This window comes from Thunnus maccoyii, chromosome 19, assembly GCF_910596095.1.
Source record: "Thunnus maccoyii chromosome 19, fThuMac1.1, whole genome shotgun sequence".
In the NCBI taxonomy this organism is placed as follows: Eukaryota; Metazoa; Chordata; class Actinopteri; order Scombriformes; family Scombridae; genus Thunnus; species Thunnus maccoyii.
This window is the reverse complement of record NC_056551.1, coordinates 28,332,194-28,347,055: the sequence shown is the minus strand read 5'-3', so window position 1 is coordinate 28,347,055 and position 14,862 is coordinate 28,332,194. Positions and strand designations below refer to the sequence as shown.

The window sequence follows — 14,862 nt, the reverse complement described above, 5'->3', positions numbered from 1 at the left end:
TCTCTAATCTTTGATTTTTGCTGAAATATTGGATCATTTGAACATTTATTGAAATGAAAGCATGTGAGAAGTTTAGAGGGAAAAATCACTATTTGGTGGAGCTGTTAACAACTCATAGACATGTGAAATGTGACCCCGACTACACACTGCTTTTTGTAAGACGTCAAAAGCCAAAAAGGTTGGAAACCACTGGTTTCATCTTTAACAATGTGTTGTATTTTAAAAGCTTGTTATATTATCCATTGTGTCAAATCTTCATCTGAAAAGTAACTAAAGCTGTCAAATAAATGTAGTGGAGTAGAAAGTACAATATTTCCCTCTGAAATGTAGAAAGTAGCATCACATGGAAATACTCAAGTAAAGTACAAGTACCTCAAAACTGAACAACAAAGCAATACAGGGAAAAGCTGGATTTCAGGGTTGTATATGTAGAAAAAGGGATTTAGAAACTCATACAGAGGATGTTACTGACAGAAACAAACACACAGACAAAAGAAAGTGAGAGAATAAACTGTTAGTTTGATTGAAGGAAGATCCTCACACCTTTAGGAACTTTTAGTTTGAGTGACAAACGGAGAATAAGGGAAACCTCTCCTGTTTTACATCAGTCAGTTTGTTTCCTGCTGGTCTTTAACAATGTGTTGCTCTGAAAAGTAACTAAAGCTGTCAAATAAATGTAGTGGAGTAGAAAGTACAATATTTCCCTCTGAAATGTTGAAAGTAGCATCACATGGAAATACTCAAGTAATCATTCAAACATTTATTGAAATGAAAGCATGTGAGAAGTTTAGAAGGTTTAGTTTATGATTTATGAGCTTGATTTGATCATTTATTCAGTTTACACCAGTGTGATGTGGAAACTTGAAGCTTTCTGTGCACAAACACTGATAAAGCACTTTTCAGTGAAGGAGGAGACATCTGGTGTCCAGCAGTTCAACTTTTGAAATAAAAAAGTGCATATTTAGAGACACAAATGACTTTTAAAGTAAAGTATTTGATTTGAATCTTGAAACATGCCTAAGTTCAGGACTTTGGGGTGGTGGTGGTGGTGGTGGTGGTGGTGGTGGTGGGGAGGGGGGGCTTCTTGGGGCCCCATACGGTCTTGTTGCGGCCCTGTGCGTTGACATGTTGCTCAGTCTGTCCTCATTATTCAGCTTCATGTCACGGCCGTGGTGTGCTCGTGCCACCGGCAGGTTTGTACCGGAGATGATGCGGCTCGGGTGTGAACAGAAAGAGGAAGCGTTTCTCACATAAATATAGTGAACAGATCAAACAGCAGCCTGTGAGTGTGAGTGAGTGTCCGCAGTCATGAAGTCGGTGCTGTTGTTGATCTCTTCTCTCCTCTTCCGTGTGACCGGCGGCTTCCTCATCAACTCTACCGGCGTCTCTCCACCGGGTGACGCGGGTGAGTCGGTGAATGTGTCTCTGGATGTGTCCCGGATCATCCGCCGGGTGGATCCGCGCTTTCTGTCCGTCACCGTCGATGCGAGCCTGGCTACCGATGAGAAGTTCATGTTCCTGCTGAGGTGAGTGTCCGTCTGCTTCCACCTCTGCAGACACAACACGAAGCTTTAAGGTTCAGGGTCAGAGTTCACAGACACTGTTGCATTCTTCACATTTTATATAATTAATTGTAATTATTATGTTCTCCTGTTTTATAAGACTGTAAATGTTTTTCCTCCATAAACAAACAGCTTCATTTATCTGAGTTTTTATAAATGATTTATTGCTCAGAAACTTGGTAAAGAGACTAATTATGAGACAATGTGAGGAGTTATACTGTGTGTAAATGAAGCAGCTGTTTCTGTGGATTCAGGCTTTTACTGCTTCACTAAACCTCATTAATGTGCTGCGATCTGCACTAACTTTCCTCTAAAAGCTGCTTATTCTCTCTGAAACTCCTCAGTGAGTCTCTGCTCAGATTATCTCGCATTCACATGAATTATTCCACTCAGCTCAGAGGGGAAATGTCAGACAACATAATTGGATTTGCCTTTTTTTTTAGATTTGTGCTTTTAAACAGCAGTTTATCAGATTAAATGAACCTTTTATAATGAAAAAAAACATAAGTTAATTATTCAGATTTGCCAACAAGATGAGCTTTAAAGCAGAAACGGATTTAGTGATTCAGCTAAAATACAATATGATGGTAAAAACAAACAAAAACAAAGACAGAGATTCAGGTACATTCAGTGTCATGGAGTCATTGATCCAGATATTCTTCATCAATCACAGGTTTTATTGTTTTTCTGCCAACGTGCTTGTGGTCAATAATTGAATCATCTTCCTTATTTGTTGACAGTTTAAAGACTTTTCTGATTTATGGTGTGAAGGTGATCATTCAATGAAGGCATAATGTGTGTTTTGTGTGTTAATATCACAATTTATAGACTGCAGGAATGTTTTTGCCACATTGTGTCAGAACAATATCAAAAGACTCATAAAAATGATAGTTTATATTATTATATACTGTAAATGTAGTTAAACTCTATATATAGTTGATAGTTTATATTGTTATATATGTAGTTAAACTCTATATATAGTTGATAGTTTATATTGTTATATATGTAGTTAAACTCTATATATAGATGATAGTTTATATTGTTATATATGTAGTTAAACTCTATATATAGTTGATAGTTTATATTGTTATATATGTAGTTAAACTCTATATATAGTTGATAGTTTATATTGTTATATATGTAGTTAAACTCTATATATAGATGATAGTTTATATTGTTATATATGTAGTTAAACTCTATATATAGTTGATAGTTTATATTGTTATATATGTAGTTAAACTCTATATATAGTTAATAGTTTATATTGTTATATATGTAGTTAAACTCTATATATAGTTGATAGTTTATATTGTTATATATGTAGTTAAACTCTATATATAGTTAATAGTTTATATTGTTATATATGTAGTTAAACTCTATATATAGTTGATAGTTTATATTGTTTTATATGTAGTTAAACTCTATATATAGTTGATAGTTTATATTGTTTTATATGTAGTTAAACTCTATATATAGTTGATAGTTTATATTGTTTTATATGTAGTTAAACTCTATATATAGTTGATAGTTTATATTGTTTTATATGTAGTTAAACTCTATATATAGTTGATAGTTTATATTGTTTTATATGTAGTTAAACTCTATATATAGTTAATAGTTTATATTGTTTTATATGTAGTTAAACTCAGGAGGACCTGGCAGTTCCCGCCGTGTGGTGGAAGAAATACTGAAGTAAAAGTATCAATACTACGATATAAAATCACTGCGTCCACATTTTCTTTAATCAATGAGGTTCAAAATGTAAAAGAAACAAATCAATTAAAGGCTAAATAATAATCAATAACTAAATAGACTAATTGTATATAATTAAGCTTTTAATTGCATTTGTTGTTTGATATCTATCATCTATCTATCAATCTATCTATCTATCTATCATCTATCTATCAATCTATCTATCTATCTATCTATCTATCTATCTATCTATCATCTATCTATCTATCTATCTATCTATCTATCTATCTATCATCTATCTATCTATCTATCTATCTATCTATCTATCTATCTATCTATCATCTATCTATCTATCTATCTATCTATCTATCTATTTATCTATCATCTATCTATCTATCTATCTATCTATCTATCTATCTATCTATCTATCTATCTATTTATCTATCTATCTATCTATCTATCTATCTATCTATCATCTATCTATCTATCTATCTATCTATCTATCTATCTATCTATTTATCCATCTATCTATCTATCTATCTATCTATCTGTCTATCTATCTATCTATCTATCTATCTATCTATCTATCTATCTATCATCTATCTATCGATCTATCATCTATCTATCTATCAATCTATCTATCTATCTATCATCTATCTATCTATCTATCTATCATCTATCTATCTATCTATCTAATATTATCTTCATTGGACTCATTATTACTTTCAGGAAACATCATCATCACAGTCCAAATTAAAGTGTTTTGTCTTCATTCTTCTGATATTTGATGTTTATATGATGATGTTTTATGTTTTTTAACTCTGAATCTAACGTGAAGCTTTTGTTGTTTCCAGCTCTCCGAAGTTACGGACGTTGGCCAGAGCTTTAACTCCAGCATTTTTGAGATTCGGAGGGACTCAACAGGACTTCATGGTCTTCACCCCTCAGTTCACCTCCAGCTTCACTGCAGGTAAAACCCGCCGGACCCGATGAACCAACCAGCAATACCAGTATTTAAATAAAGCATTTTCACTTCTGCTCTGATTTAAAGCTTCTTTTCTTCCACGGCAGTGAATCATAACGTCATGTTCAACATGTTGGTATTTGTTTCCCTTTTTGCAAATATTTAGCAACTACAGACCAATTAAACCATCACTTCCTGTAAAATATAACTTGTCTATAATTAGAAATATGAGTTCAAGCTCCACCTTAAAAATATAAGTCAACAAATACAAATTCTTCTTCTTCTTCTTCTTCTTCTTCTTCTTCTTCTTCTTCTTCTTCTTCTTCTTCTTCTTCTTCTTACACCACCGGAAGTTATCTTAACTAAATATCTATTAATTTATTAAACTGCTCAGGTAGATGTTTGAAATTATAAATGAAATTCAGATTAAATTTGATTTTAATTTATATTTTCTTCATCTGAACAGTCAGTTTTTGGTTGCAGTATAAAAATATAATAATATACGAGCTTATTATTCATGTAGTGTTGAGGAGACTGAATTCAACTCATCAATTCCTTCATCATGATTTGTTTTTATCATCATGAAAAGAAACACGTGACTTATTTTAACACGTATTAAAGACACGCAGCAACTTTTCTATCATGTCTGTTTTCTTTAAACTATAAAAAAAGAAGTTTTAACTCTTAAACAATGCATGCTGGGAAATCTGCTAATATGCTGATCATGTTTAATTTAATTAACTCATTATTTTAACTCAAAAGACTTCAAGTCAGAAGATTCTTATAAATATGTGTTCTGAAATGGTTTTGAAATAAAAACCAGAAATTTTAGATTGAATTAACTTGAAATTATAAAACTAAACTCAGTTGATTCCATTAAATTACTGTCTGATATGTTTATCTTTCCAGCTACAGTGTATTTTATGGAAGCCCAAAGAAAACAATGCATTTAAAAAGTTAAATATGATAGAAATTGAAATACTCATAACAAGTCAAAACTATGAAATACTGTTTATTTATTTATTTGACAGGGACGATGCTGTAAATGAGGCAGCGTTCGAGTTAAAAGGCTCATTTTCTTTGAGTACGTGTGATGTAAATGTTTGTTTTTTAGAGAAATCCTGTAATGAACTGGAGCTGCCTTCATGGCTGGAGGAGAAGCTGACGGAGGAGTGGAGTCAACAGGAAATGTTGCTGATGAGCGAAGATCGGAAGAAGTTCAACCGAACAACGTACACAGGTGCGAGTCTGATACATACAGTAAATTCAGCTGCTGCTCTGACAGGTTCGCTGACTGCTGTATGTCTTCCTGTGACAGAGTCCACCGTAGATCTGCTGAACTCCTTCACCAACTGCACAGGGTTGGATCTGATCTTCGGGCTGAACGCTCTGCTCAGGACGGCTGACAACAGCTGGAACAGCAGCAACGCCCGTCTACTGATGCAGTACTGCGAGTCCAGACAGTACAGGATGTCCTGGGAGCTCGGCAACGGTAACCTCACTGTCAACTATAGAGCTCAAACCATCAGATCCACTTTTATCAATCAATAAGCGACTATTTCGATAAATGATTAATTGTTTAAGTCATTTAACTATTCAAATAGACGTCTAAACATTTAAAATATTCTGTCTTTTAACATCGACACCTTTTCAAGAACAAATCAGCAAACACATTATTACTGATCAGACTGTGAGCTACAATCATGTCTCTGTGTCTTTGATCTATACATGTTTTAAATATTTAACTATATTTTTCATCTTCATCTTCCTGTGTTTTATCCGTCTGATTAAAGCTGGACAAATATATTTAAAATGTAATGTAGCTGCAGCCTGATACACAGTCAGATTCCACTTTGTCATCATTAAGCAAAAGTAAGTCGGCTAAATGATCAATTAACGGACGACACTCAATAAAACTTTATTGTGTTAACTTATTGACACTTTTCCCGCTCTTACTCAGGCTCTTTTTTTTTTTAAAGATAAATGTGCATCGTCAGCATATACATGCATTCTTATCGCTATGTCCGCTGGATTAAAATAGAGGCTCTGCCTTTTATTTATGTTGCCATGGTGACTCGTAGTATCGCAGCTCCATTGATGGTGATGGCTGTTTTCATTCATCACGCAGGCACTTAACTCAGAGTTCAGGGTTTGACTCAGAGTTTGCTGAAGCTGCTTTCTGAAACAGGCCCCAGATGTTGAGACGAAGTCCACGACCCTGGTCCGTTATCCTGTTTTAACGGATATTATAAGGGATCTCAGAGATAACACAGTGTTGTGTTTACCAGCCAAAACCTGAAGTATATCAACAAATCTTAGTTCAAGATCAAAATAAAACTTTATTAAATCCAAGCGATTCACAGTGCGATGATGACATGAGGCTGAATTCTGTTAAATCGAGGGCACAAATTTGTTATTTTTTTCTTTATGGCCGCTCCATGACTCCATATTTATCTGACAGCTGACCTCTTATTTTTATTTCCAAAATGATTTCCAGCAGTTTACTGCAGTCTTGTTGCGCAGACTGATGTTCAGAGCATGTTGTTATGGTATATATATCTATATATATAAATTAAATCACTTACACACATATAAACCCCTTTATTCATCTTCTGCTCGTCGTTCCTCTTTCATACAGCTTGTCTCTGGTCATGACATTAAAACCAATGATACTTACAATCTTCATCACTCTCTTTACATCCTTTCTTTACTTCACAGTAACATTGAAACAGTGCAGCCTTTTATCTGACGTTTTAGTTTCACTTGTTTTCTTATGGTTTGAGTCACCTCACGGTGCACACAGGAAGTCATTTTATGGTGTTTAACGTGTCTCAACAGCGGTTTCCTTTTACTGTGACACAAGTCTTTCATCAGAAACAAACTGACTGATGTAAAACAGGAGAGGTTTCCCTTATTCTCAGTTTGTCACTCAAACTAAAAGTTCCTAAAGGTGTGAGGATCTTCCTTCAGTCAAACTAACGGTTTATTTTCTCACTTTCCTTTCCTCTTTTGTCTCTGTGTGTTTGTTTCTGTCAGTAACATCCTCTGTATGAGTTTCTAAATCCCTTTTCCTACATATACAACCCTGAAATCCAGCTTTTCACTGTATTGCTTTGTTGTCCTTAAGTACAATCTTGAGATACTTGTACTTTACTTGAGTATTTCCATGTGATGCTACTTTCTACATTTCAGAGGGAAATATTGTACTTTCTACTCCACTACATTTATTTGACAGTTTTAGTTACTTTTCAGATGAAGATTTGACACAATGGATAATATAACAAGCTTTTAAAATACAACACATTGTTAAAGATGAAACCAGTGGTTTCCAACCTTTTTGTCTTTTGACGTCTTACAAAAAGCAGTGTGTAGTCGGGGTCACATTTCACATGTCTATGAGTTGTTAACAGCTCCACCAAATAGTGATTTTTCCCTCTAAACTTCTCACATGCTTTCATTTCAATAAATGTTCAAATGATCCAATATTTCAGCAAAAATCAAAGATTAGAGAAAAAGTCCAAAAACTGAAAAACAGATTTGTGTATCAGAACTTTGTTTTTTCTTCTTTCCTCTCCCATTAATCATCTCACCACCCCTCAGATTTATCTGCTGACCCTTTGGAGGGGCCCGACCCCTAGGTTGGGAACCACTGGACTAAACTAGCTAACTGTATATAAAGTAGTGTAAACTAGCTCCACCTCCAGCAGCTACAACAGTGACATGCTGCTCTAACACTGATGCTTCACTATTAATAATCTAATGATGTCATATATAATAATATATCAGTCAGAGGGACCAAACCACTACTTTTACTGCAATACTTTAATTACATCAAGCTCATAATACTTATGTACTTTTACTGCAATACTTTAACTACATCAAGCTCATAATACTTATGTACTTTTACTGCAATACTTTAACTACATCAAGCTCATAATACTTACGTACTTTTACTGCAATACTTTAACTACATCAAGCTCATAATACTCATAAACTGGATGTTGTTTGTTTGTTTTCAGAACCAAACAGCTTTAGGTTGAAGTCAGGTATTTGGGTGGATGGATTACAGCTCGGTCAGGATTTCACTCATTTCAGACAGATAATGTCAAAATCCAAATTTTACCACAACGCCCAACTGTACGGGCCAGACATCGGCCAGCCGCGAACCCACCGGACGAACCTACTGGAGAGGTGAGAGCTCCGACTTTCACTGTTTTTATACATAACTCATCAACATGTCAGCAGAACCTGGATATGAAGTTGCTGCACAGAACATTTGACTGAAATGTAACTGAGCTGAACTACGCCGTGATTCTGTCTTTACTCCATTTTCAGCTCCAGAAGTGTTTAACCTTACTGGTGTTTGTTGTGTTTGCTGTTGCATGAATGAAGATCTAACTCTTCTAATAACTCTAGAACTGAGAACCTCTCAGTAGCAACCAACTTATTCCACTTATGTCTTACTTTTCCTCCACTGTGTGTCCTTTGCTGTAGCTTTCTGCAGAGTGGAGCAAATGCAATCAACGCCTTCACCTGGCACCAGTGAGTTCACCTTCGCTTTGACCTCAAACTCTGTAAACAGACTGAGTGAATAAATGATGATGTACATGAATCATGAGGAGCTGAAAACATCAGATCTGTGAAGAGCAATGATGAGGAGACTGTAACCTTCCTCAAATCAATACATGAAACTAACAGAAACGTCATATTTCCATCATGTTTTCCATCGTTTGAGCTTTGACTGTCGCTCTTTTAATGAGGTCATCTCGTTGTGTCTTCTTCTTCTGCAACGGTTTAGTGGCACCGACTGGAGAATTAGTTTATCTGCTAATATTAAAACAGGAGTGGATGAAAATTTGAGCTAAATTTGGATGGAAACCTCACTCAACCCTACTGTTAGCATCAAATAAGTAATTTTAGCATTAAAAAAGTAAAGTTAGCATTTAAAAAAAAGTAATATTTGCTTTGCTTTTGTTCCTCCAGAAGCTTTATTTTGACTCACTCTCCTGTTTCCTAGTTATTATGTGAATGGAAGAGACACGTCATTGAAGGATTTTCTGGATCCAAAACTTCTGGACGTGCTAAAGACAAAGACCGATGAAGTCCTGGAGGTAATAATGTACAGTTGAAGTGAATGATACGAGTGATGTTATGCGCTGTTAAAGTGAATCTGTGTTTCAGAGAGTGAAGCAGGTGTCTCCGGGGAAGCCGGTGTGGCTCGGAGAGACGAGCTCTGCCTACGGAGGAGGAGCCGAGAGACTGTCTAACACCTTCGTCGCAGGATTCATGTGAGTTCAAACAAGTCCGAGCAACTCAAAGAGATTCTTTGGATTTAAAATGTTTGAAATGGGACTAATAATTAGAAACAATCTGCCTGAATGTTGTATGTTTTATGTACATCAGGAGTCTCAGTTTGTTGTTGAAGCAGCTGATAACAGAAACATTCAAACTGGAACACATTTATTTTGTATATTATACCTTTTATTTTAATGGAACTTGATATTTTCAACATATAACTGCTTCTACAGGACCTCTGCAACAGATTTATTGGCAAAAGTGCTTAAAAAGTGAAATCTTGAACAAAGATTACAGTGTTATACGCAGGTTTACAAGTCAGATGCCACCACGTTAATGGCAACTTTAATGCTGCAACTAACTAATTATTTTCATTATCGATGAATCCGTTGATTATTTTAGTTATTTGGCCTGCAACCCGGATCTCTTTTACTACAGCTGCATGTAGACGACTTCAGTAAACACTGACACACCTGCTGTTCTTTGACCAGTTACTGTTGATAAGCTGAATTTGTGTGCTTTTCTTTGCCAGACCTCGTGGGTCATGTTATTTGCTTTATATTTACTCTGAAAATCAACTAAACGGAGGGAAAAGAAGCACGTAGCACATTAATGATTTAGAGCGAAGAGGGAACGCAGGACATGAACTCAAGAGCTTCTCTTTAACTTACGACATGACAAACCTTAAACCAGTTGCTCACTTGTATTAAGGCTCATGTGTGGTTTTTATATTAAAAGCTGCATACTGTGGGTGTTAAATGAGCCATCTGAGCACATGATGTATAACACAGTGTTATAAAGTTCATGTTTCAGAGTTGTGACTGTGTGATGTCCACAGGTGGCTGGATAAACTGGGACTGGCAGCCAGACTGGGTATAGATGTTGTGATGAGGCAATCCCTTATTGGCAATGGGAGGTACAACCTGGTCGACAACCAACTGGAACCACTTCCTGTGAGCTTTTACCAAATATAACATTTATAACATGCATTTTTTTATGACTTTAGAGGAAGTTTGACACTAGATGTGTTTTTGAATTTAGTGTTGCATTGTACATTTTTAAGGTACTTTACTTGGGTATTTCCATTATGCTACTTCTGTTCCATTTCAGAGGTAAACATTGGATTTTTTTACTCTGCTATATTTATTTGACAGCTGTAGTTACTGGTTGCTTTACAAATTAAGATTTTACAAGAAAACACATATGCTCAGTTTATAAAATCTGATCTTGTTTATTAAAACCCAACCAACATGTTAATGCATCAGTCTACAGCCATGCTAGCAGCTCTGTGAGGCTGCACTAGACAAGGCATTTTATCAGCCAGACGCTAACATGCTGGTGTTAAGCAAGTATAATGTTCACCCTCTGAGTTTAGCATGTTATGCTAGAATTTGCTAATTGGCACAAAACCCAAAGTACAGCTGAAGCTGATGGGAATGTCTTAAGTTTTGCAGGTATTTGGTTATAAACCAAGGTTTTAGACAAATTAAGAGTTTGACTGGATGATCGCTCTAGATGGGAAGTCAGTGGATCAGAGTTATTACAATTCAACCTGAAGGTGAATCATTATGACTTTGGCTGGTTTTGGTTTTGCAGCGCATTTCCTGTCTGGTTCAGTCTCAACTGTTTTCTGATAAACCCACTGTACACAATATGCCCAGCAGCAAACGGCAAACACACACAGTTAGCTGTAGACTAGCTGGTGAACATAGTGGAGCATTTATAAGCTAAAGAGCCAGATATTTCCCTCAGGAGTTGGTGGAGAGTAAAAACAGCTAAAAGAGAGTGAATATTGGACTTACATTCAGCAGGTGGACAGAAACATGTTGCTCTGTTAGCCACTGCTTCTTTATAAGTTAATAATAAGTCAGATTCTGTGTTTACAGCTTGTTGCGTTGCCCTAAAAGTGGAAAAAAAAAAAATTAATAAAGCTTCAACAAAGTAGTTTTAGTTGCCTAAACTCAACCCCAGCTTCACTAGTTAGGTGTCAGATCAGGAAACGCTCATATTAATAATTTTTGTGACATTTGAGCTGTTTTTAAGGCACAGAACAATCTACATATTAGTATGTGAATTTAAAATATGAAGGACCAAGAACAGATCCATGACGAACACCACAAGTCATAATTGACACTGTTAACGTGGATATTTGCTATCATGTTAGCCACAGCTACTTTATAAGCTAATATACGCCCCAAAGTGCACAAAAATCACTTAATGCAGCTTTAAGTTAATAAAATGACTACTTCTTTTACTGCTGTTTTTGTTGGTTGTACGACCACAGACTCTAATTGTGTCATGTATCTTCTTTTAGGATTATTGGTTGTCTGTTCTCTACAAGAGACTCGTTGGACCGGAGGTTTTGGGAATCAAAGTATTGTCCATTTTTGGCCGAGGGAAAACAGTGAGGCTGTATCTGCACTGCACAAACAAAAGGAGGTACTCCTGCTTCAAGATCAATTTTTTTAATTTGATTGATCTGTCAGTCACATCATGTAGTAACCTGTATTTTCCTCCCCAGCTACGGAGACGGAGCGGTCACAATGATATCCATGAACCTGAGTAAGAGGCCAGCCAGGATCTTTATGCCTGCACACGTGTCCTCCAGCACAGTGGAGGCTTTTGTCCTTCAGTCTGAGAAGCCGGGAGAGGAAGGACTCCACTCCAGGTGCCTCTGCACTCCCTCAATATAACCATTTATCACCGAGTTAGCCTGAAACCCCCCCCCCCCCCTCCACCCCAGCTCGTGTCATGTGAAGAGTCACGTTTTATCACTTACTGTTAATGTGAAAGAATCTCCAAGGCAAGAAGAAACTATCAAAGCTTCTGTGTTGCTTGACTTCACAGTTACACAGTTATCTTTATGCAGTTTCAAGGAAGTTATAATATCTTTTTTTAGGATGATTAAACCTTTTTTACCTTATCAAAGTCAAATAGTCCTGTCAAACACCATCTGCAATGCAGGTTATAAATTGTGTTTCAAGGTAACTGGTTTTAATCTGTCTTAGTTAAATATTCAATCTATTTTTCAGCTCAAGCTGACAAGAGACCAGTCTGGAAAGTGGATTTCACAGTTATCACACCACTGTCTCTATTATGAGGAAACAAGATTGTTTTGTTTATTTCAAAAATCAGATCACAACTAAAGATATTAATTAATATCTTCAAATACTGTAGTTTCAAAGTAACCCTGGTAGCCTAATGGTTAAGACACATGCAGCAACTCATAAACTGATAAACTGAGGCGACTTTAAAAACAAATAATCTGGTTTCAAGCATCTTTAACTTTTCTGACAGTTCAAGTTTGAAGCCAAACAGGCTTAAAACTTAAAACAAATTTCACCAGTTAAAAGAATATTTTGTGCCGTTTCTAGAAGGGGAGTTGGAGTAACAGTGTTGTCTTAATAATGTAATCTCCAACGAAGATTGTTTTCCAATGTAAAAAGGAAAATAATGACTTGATTTTATTTGTTGATACTAATGAAAAACTCAGACAAAATCAGAGAAATTATCCTTCAGTTGAAGTTTACATTTATCATGAATTACTTCATCATTAGATCGTTGCTGTCTCCTACTGTTTACACTTCAAAATGTTTTTATCTCATATGTTTCGGAGGACACGTAAATGCAGAGCGGATTATGTAATTGAAAATGTTTTTTAGTCACAGGGATCGGGTCGGAGTGGTTGATAAGCTTATCAGGGGTCTTTGAGAGCAGAGTTTACATGCTGCTTCCTGCAGGTGTTCAGGCCTCACAAACACTTTGGATTACAGCAGCTATTGAAAAGTCAATACATCGTGTGTGTCACATGTTTAATATTTAACCAGGGTCTTTCACTTCCTTTAACCAAGTGCTGGGAATTACCCGTATATAACCTGGAAAACTTGACTCATGCTTTAGTTGCCATAGATACTGTAGAAATAATATATAATAAGACTTAATCTGATGACGTCCTTGCTGTTGCTAAAAGTATATAAAGTAAACACTTACAATTAGTCATAGACTCTGTTGTTTACAAGCACTGTTGCTATAAACAGAAGTTGTTTCTGATTCCAGCTTCTTAAATGTGAATATTTTCTGGTTTCTTTATGACAGTAAACTGAATATCTTTGTGTTATGGACAAAACAAGACATTTGAGGACGTCGTTTTGGGCTTTTGGGAAACACTGATCAGGATTTTTCACCATTTTCTGACATTTTTTTCTGCAAAAATGGTGCCATCACCAGTTTGGTGTCATCACATTTCATTTCATTTCCATTCAGCTTTATATACATATAGAGTTTCAAGTGCTTCAAGTAATGATGGGACACTCTTCATTACAGTGTTCATATACTCTGTAATACTGCGTACAACCAGCTAACGAGTTGATTTTGTGTTTTTATTGAAGCTCTGTGAAACTCAACGGACAAGTGTTGAAGATGGTGGATGATAAAACTCTTCCTGACCTTAAAGGAATCCGTCTGCCAGCAGCTGAACATCTGGAGCTTCCTGCGTACTCTCTGGCCTTCTACGTCCTCACAGACGCTCGGGCCGCAGCCTGCCAGACGTCTCACTGAGTCATCTTTCCTCAAACCATCAAATATTAATGTACAGCAGTATATTAATACCTGCAATACCTCAGATATCAATATACAGTATACATCCAAAATATGTTTTCAAGCACAGATAATGTTGAATTTACATTTCAAGAGTTTGTCTACATCTAAAAACATGTTTCCATTTTTTTACTATTCGCTGATGTCAGTGAGTCATATCAGGGCACTATGATACCTCTACTACTGCGATAAAATCATCACTTATTTTACATCAAATGAGAGCTCCTTGTAATAATCCTGCTGACACAACAGAATGTTATTTTGACTATTAGAGGAAACAGGGTTTGGAGTTTGGAGAAATGATGAAGATACTGAAGTCTGTTGGAGGTGTTTGGGAAGTTATGTGGTGCTCATCTAAAACTGGAGACCGCAGGGGAAGATGCACATATTCCTGCTGCTCATGTTACGGGTATTTAAGTGATAAAGAAATGTATTTATTATTAAAAGCAGTTTTAAAGGAGTCACAGTCCTCTTTCTATGCAAAAATGTATTTAAAAGTTTATCTGAAGCTAATATGAAGCTTCAGCGTCCAAATGAGTCAAATCAAGTTGATACTTTGTATTCGTATCTGTATTTGTTGAGGCAGCAAAATTATTTGTATTTGTATTTGAATAAAACTGGAAAGATGCTTAAAAGTCCTGTTTTTTTTAATTACTCTTTTAATTTTAGAAAATTAAAGTGTTACAATAAGTGTTGAATAATTTCCACAAAGTTAGGTTGTAAAAAGTAGGCAGTAAACAACAAAAAAAAACC

General features: G+C 35.8%; 1 protein-coding gene across 1 annotated transcript; it reads left to right on the top strand.

The window, feature by feature from the left end:
• Nucleotides 1-1,097: 1,097 nt before the first annotated feature.
• On the top strand, nt 1,098-14,657 carry hpse (heparanase). Its single transcript, XM_042394261.1, has 12 exons — nt 1,098-1,526; nt 4,109-4,224; nt 5,333-5,458; nt 5,537-5,710; nt 8,238-8,409; nt 8,713-8,760; nt 9,236-9,329; nt 9,400-9,506; nt 10,352-10,466; nt 11,828-11,952; nt 12,035-12,181; nt 13,902-14,657. The coding sequence occupies exons 1-12, from the start codon at nt 1,309-1,311 to the stop codon at nt 14,068-14,070; spliced, it is 1,611 nt and encodes a 536-aa protein (XP_042250195.1). The 5' UTR covers nt 1,098-1,308; the 3' UTR covers nt 14,071-14,657.
• Nucleotides 14,658-14,862: the final 205 nt, after the last annotated feature.